The sequence below is a fragment of the Scyliorhinus torazame genome, chromosome 4, assembly GCF_047496885.1.
Source record: "Scyliorhinus torazame isolate Kashiwa2021f chromosome 4, sScyTor2.1, whole genome shotgun sequence".
Lineage (NCBI taxonomy): Eukaryota > Metazoa > Chordata > Chondrichthyes > Carcharhiniformes > Scyliorhinidae > Scyliorhinus > Scyliorhinus torazame.
Window position 1 is genome coordinate 215,231,138 of NC_092710.1, and position 18,174 is coordinate 215,249,311.

Genomic DNA, 18,174 nt, shown 5'->3' on the forward strand with positions numbered 1-18,174 from the left:
CTCTAGTTTACAGATTTCCATCCTGGAATACAAATTGAGAGAACAAGCCAAGCTGTATTCAGATAGTGTGTGCCATAAAGTACATGGCTGAAAGAAAAATTCCTTTTAAAACAAGACCAGACTTGAATCTTACTGTTAATAACAGGAAGTCACTCTTTAAACCTTAGAATTTCTTGTCTGCACTTATCCAGAACTGGTGTTGGTTGTGAAAATATCTCAAGAAGTCAATGCTACTTCTTCACATTTTTGTTGCTCTTTTTAAAAAACAAAGAATCAGGTTTTTTATTGAAGCCTGGCTACACAAAGTCCCTTGCGTCAAAAGCTTTGGTCCCAAATCGTGCCCAAATGCAAGAATTAAGTCTATTCAAGTGGACTTTAATACTTTCTATGCAGTTGAAATATTGTTCAATTTTTCACAAAATTTGTAGAATAGTTTTAAGGAAAACATTACAGATAAGGACAGGATAAAGCAGCAATTGCTCTGAATAGTACCACCAACCTCTTCACCAGTATTAACAAAACATAGGCAGTATGTTATTTAATGATGACTTGGCATTTTATTCAATTGGGAGCAATGAGTCATCCTTTAATTGTTTGGACACAAATTGGTATGCGTACTGAACATTGTCTGGGTGTAACAGGCGCGACATACATTAACTTAATAGTTTGGCTGGTGGTACTACTGTTAATTTTGTGGGAATCATTTTTAGGCAACTCAGGCAGCAGCCTAAAACAGACGTTAGACCCCTAAATATATTAATGAAGGGCCTTTTGCAGTGTCCCTCCATACAATGTGTGGGGTGAGAATTGGATGGGAATCTCTTTTAAGGTTTCTTTGGTGGCCCCAATTAAACTTTTGAGTGGAGTCAGCACAGTCCTGATGATTGCCCCAACAGCACTTGTGCTGCTGCTTGACAATTGTACCCCACCCAAGCCCTCCGCCCAAATAATCTGCTAGCTTGGTCAGCGACCTGAAAGTGAATTTAATCATGATGTGGGTTCTCTGTGGGAGGTGCCAGTAGTTCAACCCAAATATGTAGATAAGTTCAAGGCCCAACAATGGGATGATCTCAGCCTGTTTTGGCACATGTTGAAATGGATCCACACAAAATTTCTACCCGAGTTCCTTTCTACCTTTCAAACTACCAGAATGCTACCTAATAAGCATTTACAACTACAACTTTCATAACAATAATAATCTTCAATTCAGAAGACATAAAGCTTATAAGTGTCCTGAAATGAATAAATGGGTGAGTGAAACTTGCACAATAATCATTGTTACAAGGACATTTTCTACAAAATATCTCATCTAAAGTCAAAGTGTTTCAATTAACTTGCAGAATATTTATTAAAATATTAATTCAATATTAACTGCACCAATAAAAAAAATTACAAAATAGAAGCTCTGTGCCTTACCTACTACAAATGTTATTGCTCCTAGTACCACCACCAACACCAGCATCAAAGGAACAAGAAGTAACTTCCCAGCTGTAAAACAAGAACGGTTATTAGAAAAATTGCATATAAAGACATATCATTCCTTCCCTAGATAAGTCTAGAGACGAGACACAAACCTATTAAGAATTGCAAAGGACCTGTACTATTAGAATGTGTGCCGCAAACACAAATGCACAGTGGTCTTAGCATTACATTTCAGTTTGCATACTAAAGATAGTGGCAGTTATCTTTGTGGGGTAACCTTAGATAACTCCAAATCGTGCTGCTGGTGCACACAGGTTCAAAGCACAAAACTATCTTCGCCTGGATACAATCTCACTGGATGGCAAGTGAGATGGACAAATTTATACCGGTGTAGCAGAGATACTTTTGAGTTTCTTGGGCATATTGACCATATTGTTGCTGCAAAAAAGGCCTTGAAATTTAAGGTAATTAATGATTGCAAAGCATTATTAAATGCCTGGGAGAAACTGCACTCATAACTGAACACTAGAGAATCTACCCTTATGGTTTAAAATTTCATTAAATCGTCTAAACAATTAACTGAGTTACAAATCAGCTTGCCCACTTTGCGCCCATCTTATTGATTACTTTCTTCTCTGTGTACATAATTCCATGTCCTCCTTTTTAGGGGAAAGAAAGGTGCAAGAACTTGCATTCAACATCAACTTCTTTGAACTTCAGTGTGACTTGTAACCGTGAGTTATTTTCAGGAGCAGAAGAATTTGTAATGAAAAAGAGCAAAATCTATTTAGTTTTTGCCTTCTACCATCCTGTTAATCACATTTTACAATCATGGAGTTGTTGAATAATCACGGTAATCAATCTTGCTTTTTTAAAATTTGTTTATGGGATGTGGGCGTCACTGGCTGGGCCAGCATGCATTGCCCATCCCCAAAAGCATTTAAGAGTTAACCACATTGTTGTGGGTCTAGAGTCATATTTGGCCAGACCAGGCAAGGACGAATGATGGGTTTTTACAACAATAGTTTCAAGATCATCATTAGACTTTTAATTTCACCATTGGATTCGAACCGGGGTCCTCTGAGCATTACCCGGTCTCTGGATAACTAGCCCAGTGAGAACACCACTATGCCACTGCCTCACTATACCTCCCCCATTACTTAATCGACAAAGTCGAAACACCAAGCGAATAACACTATCCAGCGGTAGAACGATTTGGGAACCACTGACCCATTATTCTCCATCTCCCAAAGCATGCTACATTTACCATATGTCATGATTGATAAGCCTATATTCCAAAAGAAATCTATCAAATTTGAATTCAAATGATTCAACACTACATTCTTCCCTCATCTCTCTAGCATGCCTGCTCTATAGAATGACCACTTGCTCACCAAAATAATTTTTCTGCAGAATAGTTTTGTATTTATCCCTCTTTGCATGCAGATCATGTCTGTTGGAACAAGGTTCTAGATAAGATTAAACCGCTCATCATGCATGGTCTACATTACCTCGTTCCTGGAGAATCATAAAATCAGTATATATATCATCCCTCAACTATCTCTTTTCCAGTGACAACATATCTAAATTATGTAATTGCTCAGATAATCCAATTCTTCCAACCCCTGAAATATTCTAGATGCTGTCTTTGTATCCTTTCAATAGCCATGATATTCGTTTTGTAACATGGTGGTATATCACATTCTAAGAGTGGCCAGACAGATTATTTATAAAGTAATAGAATTACCTCAGTATATTAGTTCTGTTGTGGGAAAATCAACCACTTCGGGAGTCAGACTTGCTGTGTTCAATTAGTACAGTTTATTGTTACACGAAGCTTCGTGAGAAAGCGTACGTACCCCACGGTACGGTAGCCAGCCTTTCTCGTGGTGTGAATGGCAGTCATTCATTTTAAACTTTGGGTTCACAATGGGCCCAGATACAAAACAATTATCACCTTGTTAACTTTAAACAGCCACTTCGGGTTCACAATGAGCCCAGATACAAAACAATTATCACCTTGTTACCTTTAAACATTTTATAGATTGTACATCGCTATTTGTAAGCGTTTTACCATTTACACATGGTTATAGTTAAAGAGGTTTTACAGGTTACATGTAGCAGCAGGAAAGCAGTATCGATTGACCCTTTGTTTTAGGAAATGGCCCAAGACATTCGTATTAGCATATCATTGTGTACACCTTGGCTGAAGTCAGCTTTATTCAAGTGGTGTCCCGCATTTATGTATTTCTTAATCTTCCTGTCTGGCTCCTTATTTCCTGGATCTGTTCCCATCTGTCCCACTGGCACCCCACTGGGCTCCAGGCATCAGTTATGTCTGCTTTATTCTCCGTGTCTCCATCTTGTGTGTCAGGCAGCCATCTTCTGTGCCAAGTGCCCTTCTGAACCATTTCCCACTTCTGTTCAATACTTGATTTAATACATCCCAAGAATTGATGTACCTTACTCACTGCCACTGACCCTTGTTGAGATACCAGCAATTAAGACACTCCGAATCCTTTTGCTTACCATACAAATTATTTTCTACTAAAATAATGGCCCCTTCCTAGATTGCCCCCATGTGAAGCATTTTACATTTAATCTGCCATCTGCCTGCCGAATTCACAAGTATATCAAAATTCTGCTGTCCAAGTTGTGATGAAAGGTTATTGATCTGAAGCATCAATTGGTTTCTCTCTCTTCAGATGCTGCCTGTCCCTCCTGCCAACCATTTACTTATTCATTGTAATATATTTCCACTGTTTCCTTCTTTCCTTAATCTCAGTGCCAGCCTTTCCAGAAGAACTATTGTCTTTTTTTTTTTCCTTTTAAAAAAAAAAAAAATGTTTTTAAAGAGTTTTTAAACAAAATTTTCAATCACACAAACAACCCCCCCCCCCCCCCCCCCACCCCCCACCCCCCCGGTAACAAAAAAGAAAGCTCGCATGGCAAGACACGAACATGGCAAGTCAATATGATACAGAACTTTGTACATTGGATTCCTCCCGTACATGTCAGTTTTCCGGATCATTCATGTGTTTTCTTGCTCAAATGCCCCCCAGAAAAGAAAACCTTGCCCCTTCCTCCCTCCCCTCCCCCCCCTCCCCCCCACCCCCAACGAAAGATATCCCCCCCCTCCGGGTTGCTGTTGCTGATGTCCGACCTTCATCTAACGCTCCGCGAAATAGTCTAGGAACGGTTGCCACCGCCTGTAGAACCCCTGCGCAGACCCTCTCAAGGCAAACTTTATCCTCTCCAACTTGATAAACCCTGCCACATCATTCATCCAGGCCTCCACGCTGGGGGGGCTTCGCCTCTTTCCACATTAACAAGATCCTTCGCCGGGTTACTAGGGACGCAAAGGCCAGAATGCCAGCCTCTTTTGCCTCCTGCACTCCCGGCTCGTCCACTACTCCAAATAGTGCTAGCCCCCAGCTTGGCTTGACCCTCCCTGACCCATTTGCCCGAAATCACCCTGTCTTGAATCCCCTGTGCCGGGAGCAGCGGGAATTCCCTCACCTGCCACCTCACAAACGCCCTCACTTGCATGTACCTGAAGGCATTTCCCGGGGGGTTGTCCAAATTTCTCCTCCAGAGCCCCGAAGCTCGCAAACGTCCCATCGATGAACAAGTCCCCCATTCTTCTAATCCCTGCCCGATGCCAGCTCTGAAACCCCCCGTCCATCCTTCCTGGGACAAACCGATGGTTATCCCTAATCGGGGACCACACCGAGGCTCCCAATGCTCCCCTGTGTAGTCTCCACTGCCCCCAGATCCTTAGCGTTGCCGCCACCACCGGGCTCGTGGTGTACCTTGTCGGCGAGAGCGGCAGCGGTGCCGTCACCAGCGCCCCCAGGCTCGTTCCTTTGCAGGACGCCATCTCCAACCTCTTCCACGCCGCCCCCTCTCCCTCCATCACCCACTCACGGATCATTGCCACGTTGGCTGCCCAGTAGTAGCCACCCAAATTCGGCAACGCCAACCCTCCTCTATTCCTGCTACGCTCCAGGAACCCCCTTCTTACCCTCGGGGTCTTGTTCGCCCACACAAAACTCATAATGCTCCTGCCTAGCCTCTTAAAAAAAGGCCTTGGTGATCACGATTGGAAGGCACTGGAACACAAAAAGAAACCTTGGGAGGACCACCATTTTAATCGACTGTACCCTGCCCGCCAGCGAGAGTGGCAACATGTCCCACCTTTTAAAATCCTCCTCCATCTGTTCCACCAGCCGCGTCACATTAAGTTTGTGCAGTTCCCCCCAGCTCCTAGCTACCTAAATCCCCAAGTATTGAAAGCTCCTTTCCGCCCTCCTCAACGGTAGGTCGTCTATCCCTCATCCCTGATCCCCTGGATGCACCACAAAGAGCTCACTCTTTCCCACGTTGAGCTTATAGCCCGAAAAGTCCCAAACTCCCTTCGGATTTGCATGACCTCAACCATCCCCTCCACAGAATCCACCACATACAGCAACAGGTCGTCTGCGTACAGCGACACTCGATATTCCTCTCCCCCTCAAACCACCCTCTTCCATTTCCCCGACTCCCTTAACGCCATGGCCAAAGGTTCAATTGCTAATGCAAACAGCAGAGGCGACAGGGGGCACCCCTGCCTCGTCCCTCGATACAGCCGGAAATACTCCGACCTCCGCCCATTCGTGATCACACTCGCCACCGGGGCTTTATACAGGAGCTTAACCCAACTAATAAACCCTCCCCCAAACCCAAACCTCCTCAACGCTTCCCAGAGATACTCCCACTCTACCCGATCAAAGACCTTCTCTGCGTCCGTGGCTGTCACTATCTCCGCTTCTCCCTCCACCGATGGCATCATTATCACATTTAGGAGCCTTCGCACATTGGTATTTAGCTGCCGACCCTTTACGAATCCAGTCTGGTCCTCGTGAATCACCCCCAGGACACAGTCCTCAATCCTCGTAGCCAACATTTTTGCCAGCAACTTAGCATCTACATTAAGGAGCGAGATCGGTCTATACGACCCACATTGCAGTGGGTCCCTATCCCGCTTCAAGATCAAAGAGATCGTCGCCTCTGACAATGTCGGGGGTAGGGTCCCCCCCTCCCTTGCTTCATTGAAGGTCCTTACCAGCAACGGGGCTAACAGGTCTACAAACTTCCTATAAAACTCCACCGGGAACCCATCCGGCCCCGGGGCCTTCCCTGCCTGCATGCTCCCCAGTCCTTTAACCAGCTCCTCCACCCCAATTGGTGCCCCCAAACCAGCCACCTCCTGCTCCTCCACCCTCGGGAACTTCAGTTGGTCCAAAAATTGTCGCATCCCCTCTTTTTCTCCTGGGGGCTGGGACCTATACAGCTCCTCGTAAAAGGCCTTGAATGCCTCATTCACTTTCACCGCACTCCGCACCGTAGTTTCCCTGCCATCCTTGATTCCACCTATTTTCCTCGCTGCCATCCTCTTATGGAGCTGATTTGCCAGCATCCGACTCGCCTTCTCCCCATATTCATATATCGCCCCCAGTGTCTTCCTCCACTGTGCCTCTGCCTTCCCTGTGGTCAACAGGTCCAACTCTGAGACCTCGTCTCTCCCCGAGTAGTCCCTCATCAGGAGCCTCTGCATATCTCCTGTCCACCCTTAAAATCTCTCCCACTAACCTCTCCCTTTCCCTGCCCTCTCTCTTCACCCCATGAGCCCTGATGGAGATTAATTCTCCCCTGACCACTGCCTTCAGCGCCTCCCATACTACTCCCACCTGCACCTCCCCGTTGTCGTTGGCCTCCAGATACCTTTCGATGCACCCCCACACCCTCCCACACACTTCGTCTGCCAGCAGTCCCACATCCAACCGCCACAACGGGTGTTGGTCCCTCTCCTCCCCCAGCTCTAGCTCCATCCAATGCGGGGCATGGTCTGAAATGGCTATGGCCGAATACTCCGTTCCCTCCACTTTCGGGATCAATGCCCTGCCCAGAACAAAAAAATCTATCCGGGAGTAGGTCTTATGTACGTGGGAGAAAAAAGAAAATTCTCTGGCCAAAGGCCTGGCAAATTTCAATGGATCTACTCCCCCCATCTGATCCATAAACCTCCAAAGCACCTTGGCCGCAGCCGGCCTCTTCCCCGTCCTAGATCTGGAATGATCTAATGCTGGGTCCAGCACCGTGTTAAAATCCCCACCCATTATCAAGCTCCCTACCTCCAGGTCTGGAATACGCCCCAACATCCGTTTCATGAATCCAGCATCGTCCCAGTTCGGGGCATATACATTCACCAGTACCACCTCCGTCCCCTGCAACCTACCGCTCACCATCACGTATCGGCCTCCATTGTCCGCTACTATGTTCTTGGCCTCAAACGACACCTGCTTCCCCACCAATATTGCCACCCCTCCATTCTTCGCATCCAGCCCTGAATGGAACACCTGTCCTACCCATCCCTTCCTTAACCTGACCTGATCTGCCACCTTCAGATGTGTCTCCTGAAGCATGGCCATGTCTGCCTTCAGTCCCTTTAAGTGCGCGAACACTCGGGCCCTCTTAACCGGCCCATTTAGGCCTCTCACATTCCACGTGATCAGCCGGAAATACTCCGAGCTCCCCCCCCCCCCCCCGCCCGACTAGCCATCTCCTATCTTAGGCCAGTGCCGTGCTAGCGCCTCCCGCACCCTCCAGTCGCCCAGACGGGGAACCCCCGCCCCGACCACCTCTTCCATGTTCAGTTCCTCCTCGGACAGTGCAGCAGCAACCCTAATGTCCCCCCCCTCTCCTCCCCTTCCCCCCAGATCCGCATCTAGCACTTTTGCTCCCCCCATATTACTTCCGTGAGTCAGCTGACTCCTGCTGACCCCGGCTTCCCCCGCCTTCCCGTTGATCTCCCCCGTGTGGGAGTCTCTCCTCCTCCTTGCCTTCCACCATCCCCCCCCCCCCCCCCCAGCGCGGGAAAAAGCCCGTGCTTTCCTGAGCCAGCCCCGCCCCCTGTGGCGCAGTTCCTGTTGCGGCCATTGTCCCAGATCCCCCATCCCCGAGTCTCACCTCCCTCCAGCACCGACGCCCACATTCCCCACCATCTTGTCTACAGATAAAAAAAAGAATTTTAACCAGAACTCTACCCACATCCCCATCCATGAAATATTCTTTACCCATATTTACAACCCCGTATACAACCACCATCCCCCCCCCCCACAACCACAGCCCCTCAGTTCGAGTCCAATTTTCCCGTTTGGATAAAGGTCCAAGCCTCTTCTGGCATTTCAAAATAATGGTGTCGGTCCTGATAAGTGACCCACAGTCGCGCAGGCTGCAGCATCCCGAACCTGACTCTTTTTTTGTGCAGCACCGCCTTGGCCCGGTTGAAGCCAGCTCTCCTCCTTGCCATCTCCACGCTCCAATCCTGCTGGACTCGGATCACCGCATTCTCCTATCTACTGCACCGCACCTTCTTGGCCCATCTCAGAACATTTTCTTTGTCCGCGAAGCGATGGAACCACTATCGCCCTTGGCGGCTCATCAGCCTTCGGTCTCCTCGCCAGGACCCGGTGAGCCCCTTCCAGCTCCAGGGGGCTCGGAGAGGCCTCCGCACCCACCAGCGGCTGGAGCATCGTACTCACATACGCCCCGGTATCAGCTCCCTCCACTCCTTCGGGGAGACCCAGAATCCGGAGAGTCTTCCTCCTCGACCTGTTCTCCAGGACCTCGAGTCTCTCGGCCCACCTCCTGTGCACCGCCACGTGCGCCTCCATTTTTACCGCCAGGCACAGGATCTCGTCCTAGTTCTCATTTGTTTTATCCCTCACCTCACGAAGCTCCACCGCCTGGGCCTTCTGGGTCTCCTTCAGCCCCTCGATCGCCAACAGCATTGGCGCCTGCACCTCCTTTTTCAGCTCCTCCACACAGCGCTTAAGGAACTCCTGCTGGTCCGGCCCCCATGCTGCTCGATCTCCGCCCTCTTGTTTTTTCCCCCTCGTTTTTGCCGCTGCTCCAGAGCCTCTTTCTCTGACGCTCCACCGCTAATTTCCGCCATACAACGTAAGGGGGGACCTTACTTCACCTTCCCACACGGGATTAAATCAAAAAATTTCCGTTGGGGCTCCTCTGGAGAGCCCAAAAGTCCGTTATAGCGGGAGCTGCTGAAATGTGCGGCTTAGCTCCGCATCGCCGCAACCGGAAGTCTGAGACGAACTATTCTCAACAGCTTACTGAAATCCAAGTACAGTTGGATCTAGAGCTCATAACTGTACAGTGGCGCAGTGGTTACCTCGACTGCCTCACAACGCCGAAGACCCGGTTTCAATCCCGGCCCCAGGTCACTGTCCATGTAGAGGTTGCACCTTCTCCCAATGTCTGCATGGGTCTCACCCCCATAACCCAAAGATGTGCAGAGTAGGTGGATTGGCCACGCTAAATTGCCCCTTAATGTTTAAAAAAAAGATGCAGGTGCTCATGGATTTTAAATTATTGGCAAAGTATCAAGAGGGGCGTTGATCCACTGAAAAAAAAAAGCTGCCACCATCTTGAATGCTCTACCTGAAAAGGTGGTGGAAGATGATTCTATAAATAATTTTCAAAAACAACAGACGAGCACTTGAGAATGAGGAACCTACGGAGCTACAGGCAAAAAGCGGGGTCATGAGAATAAGCAGAGCTGTTCTTTTAAAGAGCTTGAACCTCCCTACATGCTGCAACTTTCCATAACAAAAGCCCAATATCCACTGGCTTACCTCTAGCAAGCTCTTTAGCCACACCCTCAGAAAACCACTAGATTGGCAAGAGATCCGTTTCATGAACCTGTATTGGCTATCTTTTGGAAGTGAAGTCACTGTTTTATGGAGGCAGACGAGAAATGAATGAATAAAGTGTTGTTGGATTTTGGTGGTGCTGCTCGAGGGGAAACCCTGCCTTTCGGAAAATGCAGAGAGAGCTTTAACATCTAACTCAACACTGCTTCAGATTAACATCTTACCAAAAGATGCAACTCCAGCAATGCAAAGCTAATTCAGTACTGCACTGAAGCAACAAACCTAAACGCATAATCTTATGACTCAGCAGTGCTTTCAATAGATTAAAGCCAATATCCATTCCTATTGTTGCTGCATTGTGTCCGAATATCTTGTGAAATTCTGCAATCCATCACCTCATCACACTTTAGAGCCTCGCCAGTTAAAGTATGCTGGACCTTTGCTCAGCTCCCTTGAACTTGTTTTGCAATTCCTGCACTCAGAAATAAATTAAAAATGTAAATATAACTGAAACCTCGGATGTTTGACCCTTGCACTTCTTCATCTGCAGCAGAGCATCAGCTAGCAGCTAGGCCATTATACGGATTTCCCTTGACGGCAGAGGAAAACCTGGAGGGTTGGAGATTCCTCAGTTATTCTTGTGTGCTTTCTGTCAATTTACTTAGTGCAGCACTACAAGAGGTGTGGAAGTAGAAGCCTACTCCTGTCCCTCAAAACTGCAGAAGATGCAAGCTGCATGGAAACCAGACTCATTGAACACAAAACAGTGTTGCCCAATCACCAATCCTGGTAAGGAGTGGCACTCACAGGGGCTACTGGTCTGGAAAACACAAATATAATTTATAGTAATGAACTGAAAAATCAGGGTTTGAATGTCTATGATTTCCTCATCAGCTCTCCCTTGGAAATCAACCAGAGTAATTATGATAATCTCAGTGCTGTATTCCGTTGCTGGTTTCAAGGAGGCCTTAAGGATAGGAGGTAAGGAAACTCTGGAGAAACAAAGTGACTCACTTCAAAATCCTTTTTGGTTGGATTGTTTGCTTAGTCTTTCCCACATTTCCCATTGTCAGGGAAATCTGGGTTTGAAGAACTACTAAGCCAAAAGACCATGGTCAGTCAACACACATGGGGCCTGTTGTTACTAACCTTAAAATGGGGTATTTTTTCCAAGCGTCACAGAAACACAGCACATTTTGTTGCTAACTTTTTGTTGGTTCAATTGGCTGTTTTATAAACTTTGCTCTAGAGTCGCCAGGTATCTTTATGATACCGCCACGAGGTTCAACTTCAAGTAATGATCAATAACTCAACACACCAATTAGTAAGATTCAAATCAAAGCACATTTATTATACACAGTCAATCGCTACTCATGCATAAACTCCACTTTCTAGGCTATTTCTATCACTAACAGGCCTATACTTAGCTTCGGACTGGCCCACCAGGTCAGCAGAACAAACGGCCTATCGTTCAGGTCCTGAGTCTACGGGATTCAAAAGCTGGTATGGACTGGTAGCTAGGTGCGCCTATCTCGTAGCGAGTGTTGACTTGAGACTTACTTGCTTGGAGGCCGCTGGACAGTTCACTCTCACGGCTTGCTTCACGTTGCTGAGTGACCCTGTCAAGAACGACGATGTGAACTTGGGGGCTTTACTTTATAGGCCCCAGGGGCTTCCCGCCCTTCGGGGCGGACCCCGTACCTGGTTCCAAGTGATTGGACTTTGTTCCAATCACTTGGTTCGATTTCTCCAATGCTGGAGCGGTTCCCTGATCGTTGGGCGGTCTTTAAGTGCCCGTTAACCTCTTTTGTGTTGGCTCCTGCTGGCGCCGAGGAGTCTGGCTTGGCTTTGTTAACCTTAAAAAGTTTCGAATGTTCCCGGGGATCGCTCATTACTATGTAGATGGCTGCTACATTACTATGCAGATGGCTGCTTGTATCGATGCTGTCTGGGTTTCTGCAGAGTCTAATACACAGTAAACTTGCACCTGCTAGTTTTTGCCTGTGTTGGCTGAATTTCCCTTCAGCCTTTGCTGTTCTCCATTTTATGTCGGGAAGTGGCCAACTCAGGTGGCTACACTCCCTCCTTGTGATCCTAACGCGAAGCATGAAGGATCACATAACTGCGTTGTCTTCATTCCCTGACCCGGCGAGCACTCTTCTATGGCCTCTATACCGACCATAACTATGCAAGAAAACTTTTAACTAACATTCTAACTGGCGCTATGTCAAAACAGTGACATGCATTACAAAATAAAAAACGGTACCTCTAACTGTCCTCAATAAACTACACTTATTCAAACATTCAATCATATTACCTTCTTAAACAATACACACAAAATCATGGTAGCATTATTGACATTTTTCCTGGCTTGGCTGTCAAGCTCAGGATTGTACAATCGCTCATGAAACACATTTCTCTATTCACAAAAGGAACGGAAACAAATATCCTTCATTATAGATCGCGGGGGTCGGGGGTCTGGTCATAACCGAAAATAGGGGATCTTATCCTATACACCAGGGTGCGAGTGCGGTAGGCTCTCCTTCTCCATTTCCTCATGCGGATAGTCTGCACGATGCTGCAGAATATCGCCAACACTAATAGGGATTTGACTACGTAGGATAGGGAGTACCACGTTATGAGCTTATCACACCATGATGGTGTGGTGTTGCCTGTTACTGGGCTCTGGGTGCTATGGGGAAGTGAATCATTAACGGCGGGGGGGGGTTGGGATCAGGGGGTTCGCGTTGGCGCGCAATCAAATGTTCATTCGGGTGATGAGCAACACGGAGGATGTCCTCATGGTTCTTTTACTTTCTCTTCTTTTCTCTTCGCTGGAGCTTCTGGAGTTCTGTGGGATCAAGCATAGTGTCTGTTATTACCTTGGTTTAATATCTCGTCTAGTATGTCTGTCCTTTTGTGCCAAATCGCCCGTTACAATTTATCACCATGTGTGACTCCCTCATTTTTTTTTTTTTTAAACCGAATATTCAGGACAAGACACACTTAAAAATACTGAAACAGTGCAAGCCGTCTCGCAGACTCTGCGATTTACCATCCAAATGTTTGAGGATGTAAATAGCATAGGGATGGCAACCTAAGGGTTACCTGAAAAAAAAAACTTTTTGAACCAAAAGTGCCGAAATGAGGTGCGTATGGGCCGTGACAGCTAAGATTTGGATGGAATCCCCGGGTAGGACGGCGACCAATGCCGTGTGTGCTCTACCCGAGCGTAGCTGACCAGAGGGGGTTTCCCAGGCAGGGCGTTTCTCCACTGCGCGAGCAATCGACAAGAATGGGCAAAAATGTAGTCATCGTGGGGGGTTGCCGTATTGGTTTTACCTTTAAACCTGAACGGTAGTTGTGAACGGTTTGTTTTTCTGTCGACAGACGAGTTCCTCTGAACTGGCATCTGGGACATTAACAAGTCTCTGTGGACAAACTAGTTCCTCTGAACTAGCGTCCGGGACAAACTAGTTTCTCTGACTGCCAGTGGGCCTCAGAAGGGTGTGGTGGCGTGGGGCCGTGAATTTTTTTTTCCGATCTTGCAAACAACATTTAACAACACCACTACAAACAACATTAAACACACTGCAGGTTCCATCAGAAAGGACACCGTTTTCTCCCAAGCGGTTCCTTTTTAAAACATCATCTGGACACCTTAGTTATTAGTTACGAACAGGGTCGCAAAGGGGTTCTCGTTTTGGGAGTCAGACTCAAATTCATCATCTTCTCCCAGATGCCATACTCCCGAATGTATCAGGGCTGATAGGGCTGCATAGTGCGATTTGGGGTCCATCTCGTCATTCCGGACGAACCTGTATGAGTTATCTCGGTGCCAAAAGGTGGTGTCTAGTTCTGTGGGGACGGAATTGGGGTCGTAATCGTAGGGCGGTGGTCTTTGGTGGGGCTTATTGAGGAATGTGATGAGGAAGGGATCACTCGAATCATGGTCAGATTCGCTGGGTGTGGGTCCTGTTGCCTGGGGATAGTAGGGAGGCGTGCTGCGGCTATTGTCAGTGTCACAGTCGCTGTCGCTATTGCTGCAGTCTGTGGGCATTCCGGGGCAGAGTCTAGAGTTCGGGGGTGGAGTCGAGATTGAGTCCGTGGCTGGGCGTGTTGGGGGAGGGTAGGGTTACGTTGGCTGTGGGCGGGGCGTGGTCTGCTGCGTCGAGCATGACGTGGTGTGTGTGGTTGGACTGTGGGCCATATGCCTTAAGCTGGTTAATATGGAACCACGCAGTCTTTCCGTTGGGGTACTTAATTTTATAGACGGAGGGGCTTACTTTGTCCGCAATGGAGTACGGACCCGAATACTTCGGTGACAGGAATGTGCTGGGGTTGTAAATTGAGAGCATGACCTGCTGTCCTACCTCAAACTCAGTCGCATGCACTGTCTTGTCGAAACAGGCCTTGCTCTGTTTCTTTCTTGTGCCTATTCTTACTGCGGCTGCTAGCTGAGTCGTTTTTACATTTTCGACTAGTTGTTTTACTGCGTTCTCGTGTGTGAGGGCCGTCACTTCGGGGCTGGTCAAGTCCAATCCTAATAAAAATTCTGTACCTTTCAAGGGGCGTCCGGTCATGAGAGTGTGTGGGGTGTAACCTGTGGATGTTGAGACAGTATTTCTCAAAAACAACAGTGCAAAAGGGAGGACTGAATCCCAAGTGGTGTTGTTTTGTTTTTCTGAGGGTGGATTTTAGGGTCCGATTCATGCGCTCCACGATACCACTTGACTGGGGGTGGTATGCGATGTGGAATTTTTGGGTGATGCCAAATATCGTGAGGACGTTCTTCATGACACGTCCCGTAAAATGGGAACTTTGGTCGGATTCAATGCTGCGGGGGAGTCCCCATCTCGTAAAGATGTGGTGGGTTAAGGTCTTTGCGGTGATCTTTGCCGTGTTCGTTCGGGATGGGAATGCCTCTACCCATTTTGTAAAAGTGTCTATGACGACTATTACATATTGGTAACCATTCCTGCAAGGGGGCAATGGTCCTATAAAATCAATCTGGAGGTTAGTCCAGGGGTCATTAACGGGGCGGGTGTGACTAAGTTGAGCTTTCTTGCCGTATCTGTCCGGATTGTTCTGGGCACAGTTAAGGCAATTCTCAACGTAGTGCGTTACGTCTTCTTTTAAACTTGGCCACCAACAGAGCTGCCTGAGGTGGGCTGTAGTGGGATCAATTCCCTGATGTCCATGACTGTCATGGAATAAACAAGTCAGTTGATTCCTGTCCTGTTCAGGAACCACATAATGGGTGTCTTTTAACACCACACCGTCATGTGTGGTCAGTGCATTTTTAAACCTATCATAGGGTGCTGGAAATTGTCCTTTCAAAATTTCCCTGAGATTGTTATCCTGCTTCTGGGCCTGCACTAAATCCTCGCTATTAGTCTGCGAGACCCGAATTGCATTCACTGCTGCGCTTTCGGGGGGTGTCCAAAAATATCCATGCCTGGAACCAGCTTTTGCCAGTGCGTCGGCTTTTACATTTCCAGGGTGGGGAGGAACGGTGGTGACTTCGAACTTTAACGATTCCGAATGTCCTGTTCTGTGCTTTCTCTAAAATGTGGCAGAGCAATGGGGCTGATGGGAGGGTATTTTCGTCTGCGGAAACAAAACCTCTTGCTTTCCACAGGGGTAGGAATTCTGTAAGGCTATTGCAGACATAGAGGCTGTCCGAGTATATGTCTGCTGGGCTGGGGAAGGAATCTGGGTGATCCACAATGTACGCAACGGCTGCTAGTTCTGCCACCTGTGCGCCTAAGTGGCCTGGTAGCTTTAGTGATATTTCTTCTAGGGCGCGTCCTCGACATATATGCTGCATCCTGCAATGCGCTTCCCTTCTAATACTGTGGAAGAACCATCCACATATATCCTTAAAGGTGCGCACGTGTCTGTGGGCTGGGGGGTCTGGGGTGAACTACCTATCTTTCTGGGGGATGTTTTTGCAATAAAGGGGCCCGTGTTGTGGTGTGGTTAGATGATTTCACATTCATGGTAGTGCCTGGATCCTGAAGGTTATCGGCTAAGAAAGTGTGGGTCTTGGTCCTTTTAACAGTGATGTCCCGTCCCTGCAAAAGAAGGGTCCATCTGGCTGCTCTAATCTGACTAACTGTACCGTCCTTGAGTCGTCCGTCAAGTAAAAGTTGGGTGGGGGTGTGTTCTGTGAGGATTGTGATGGGGTTAAGTCCGGTTATGTAAGAAAAATACTGAACTGCCCAGAAAACTGCGAGCAGGTGCCTTTCACAGGCCGAAAATCCCTGCTCCACAGGATCTGAAGGTCTGGAGGCGTAAGCCACGGGTCTTAACGGTTTGTGCCGTTCCTGGAGGAGCACGGCCCAAAGGGTGCAGTCTGTGCTAGCTATCTCTATGGCATAGGGGGAAAGCGGGTCTGGAACCTGTAGTGCGGGGGCTGCAATCAGGGCTCTTTTCAAAGCATCCACAGCATCCGTATGCTGCGGAAGCCATTCCCAAGGGGCTCCTTTCTTTAGGAGTTCCGAGAGGGGTGCTGCCTTGCTGGCGAAACCATCAATGTGGTTTCGGCAGTAGCCAGCCAGTCCTAAAAACGACCGGAGGGCTGAAACATTCTGGGGAAGGGGCAATTTGGCAATCGAGTCAATTCTTTTGTGCTCGATCTCGCGTTTACCGTGCGTAATAATTGTACCTAAATTTTTCACTTTGTTTTCCAAAATCTGGGCCTTTTTGGGGTTTACTTTGCAACCAATTTTCTGTAGGAGTTCCAGGAGTTCGGCCAGAACCTCGATGAGCTCTGCCTTGGTATCTGTCTGCAGTAATAGGTCGTCCACATACTGGACCAGACATTCGGGGCGAGAAAATTTTGACAAACCATTTGCCAGCTGTAGGTGGAAAGTGGAGGGGGACTTGTGGAATCCATGTCCACGTGTACTGCTGAATTTTAAAAGTGAAGGCAAATTTGTATTGGCACGCTTTTGCCAATGGAATGGATCAGAATCCATTACTGACGTCCAAAACCGTAAAGTATTGTGAGTTGAGTCCCTGTTTGAGCATGGTCCCGGGACTTGTGGCTACCGTGGGGGCTGCTGCGGGGATGACTTTGTTGAGTTCCCGGTAATTGATGGTCAGTCGCCATGATCCATCGGGCTTTCTCACTGGCCAAATCGGGGCATTATTAGTGGAGGCTACTGATCTGAGTACGCCCTGCTCTAATAAGCTGTTGATAACTTTTGAGATTTCTCCCTCTGCCTCTTGGGGAAATCCGTATTGCTTTTGGGGTCTAGGGTCAGGTCCTGTGATTTGAACGGAATCAGTCATCTGGCCACAGTCGTGTTTGTGGGTCGCGAATGCTGTCCTGTGCTTCTGCAGAACTGCCCTAACCTGCTTGTCTGTGCTAATCGTGATCAGGTCAAACAAAAATTCGCCGACTGCGCTAATCTTGTTGGCGTAGTCACCTATTGTGAGCGTTGCGGGGGCTCTTGCGGATTTTGCCATTCTCCAAACACATTGGTTGACTGGATCAAAGGACAGGTTGTGGGAATTCATTAAATCGACTCCCAGAATGTGTTCTGCTGTGTGGCGCAGGTCGACTAAGACTATGGGGTGCTTGGTGGTGATGTTGCCGATTTGAATGGGTACAAGGGCGGTGATGTGTCCCTGTTGTGAGTGGCCTGTAAAGCCGCTGAGGGTGATAGTGGCTGTAGTGGGCCACGTGTCTTTCTGGAATATGGTGGAGGAATTAATTGTGGTGCGGGACCCTCCTGTGTCCCACAGAAATTCGATGGGCTGTCCCCGTATCTTTGCTGCAACTACTGGTCGGCCGGACCTATCCCCAAAGGGTATCGCAGACCCAACTGGGGGAGCCCGAACACCATTAGTCCGTTCCGTTCAAGTCTGCTTGGTCGGAACGGGTGCTCACACTATGTATGGGCTCTGTCCTATTCTTATTCAGAGTGCCTGCCTGCTGGGGTCTCTGTGGCTTTCATGCAAAGTGACCCAACTGTCCACAGTTGTAACACTCCTGTGGTTTCTGTAGGGGGCTGTTCCTGCATTCGTTCAC

The 18,174-nt window shown here is 47.9% G+C and overlaps 1 protein-coding gene across 1 annotated transcript in view; it reads right to left on the reverse strand.

Annotated features, from left to right (window-relative positions):
• The window catches only part of rnf217 (ring finger protein 217), a 192,068-nt gene that overhangs the window by 28,624 nt on the left and 145,270 nt on the right, over positions 1-18,174 (reverse strand). Inside the window, exon 5 of the mRNA XM_072499277.1 lies at positions 1,417-1,488. Within this exon, the coding sequence (XP_072355378.1) occupies positions 1,417-1,488 (72 nt within the window). The remainder of the gene's footprint in view (positions 1-1,416; positions 1,489-18,174) is intronic.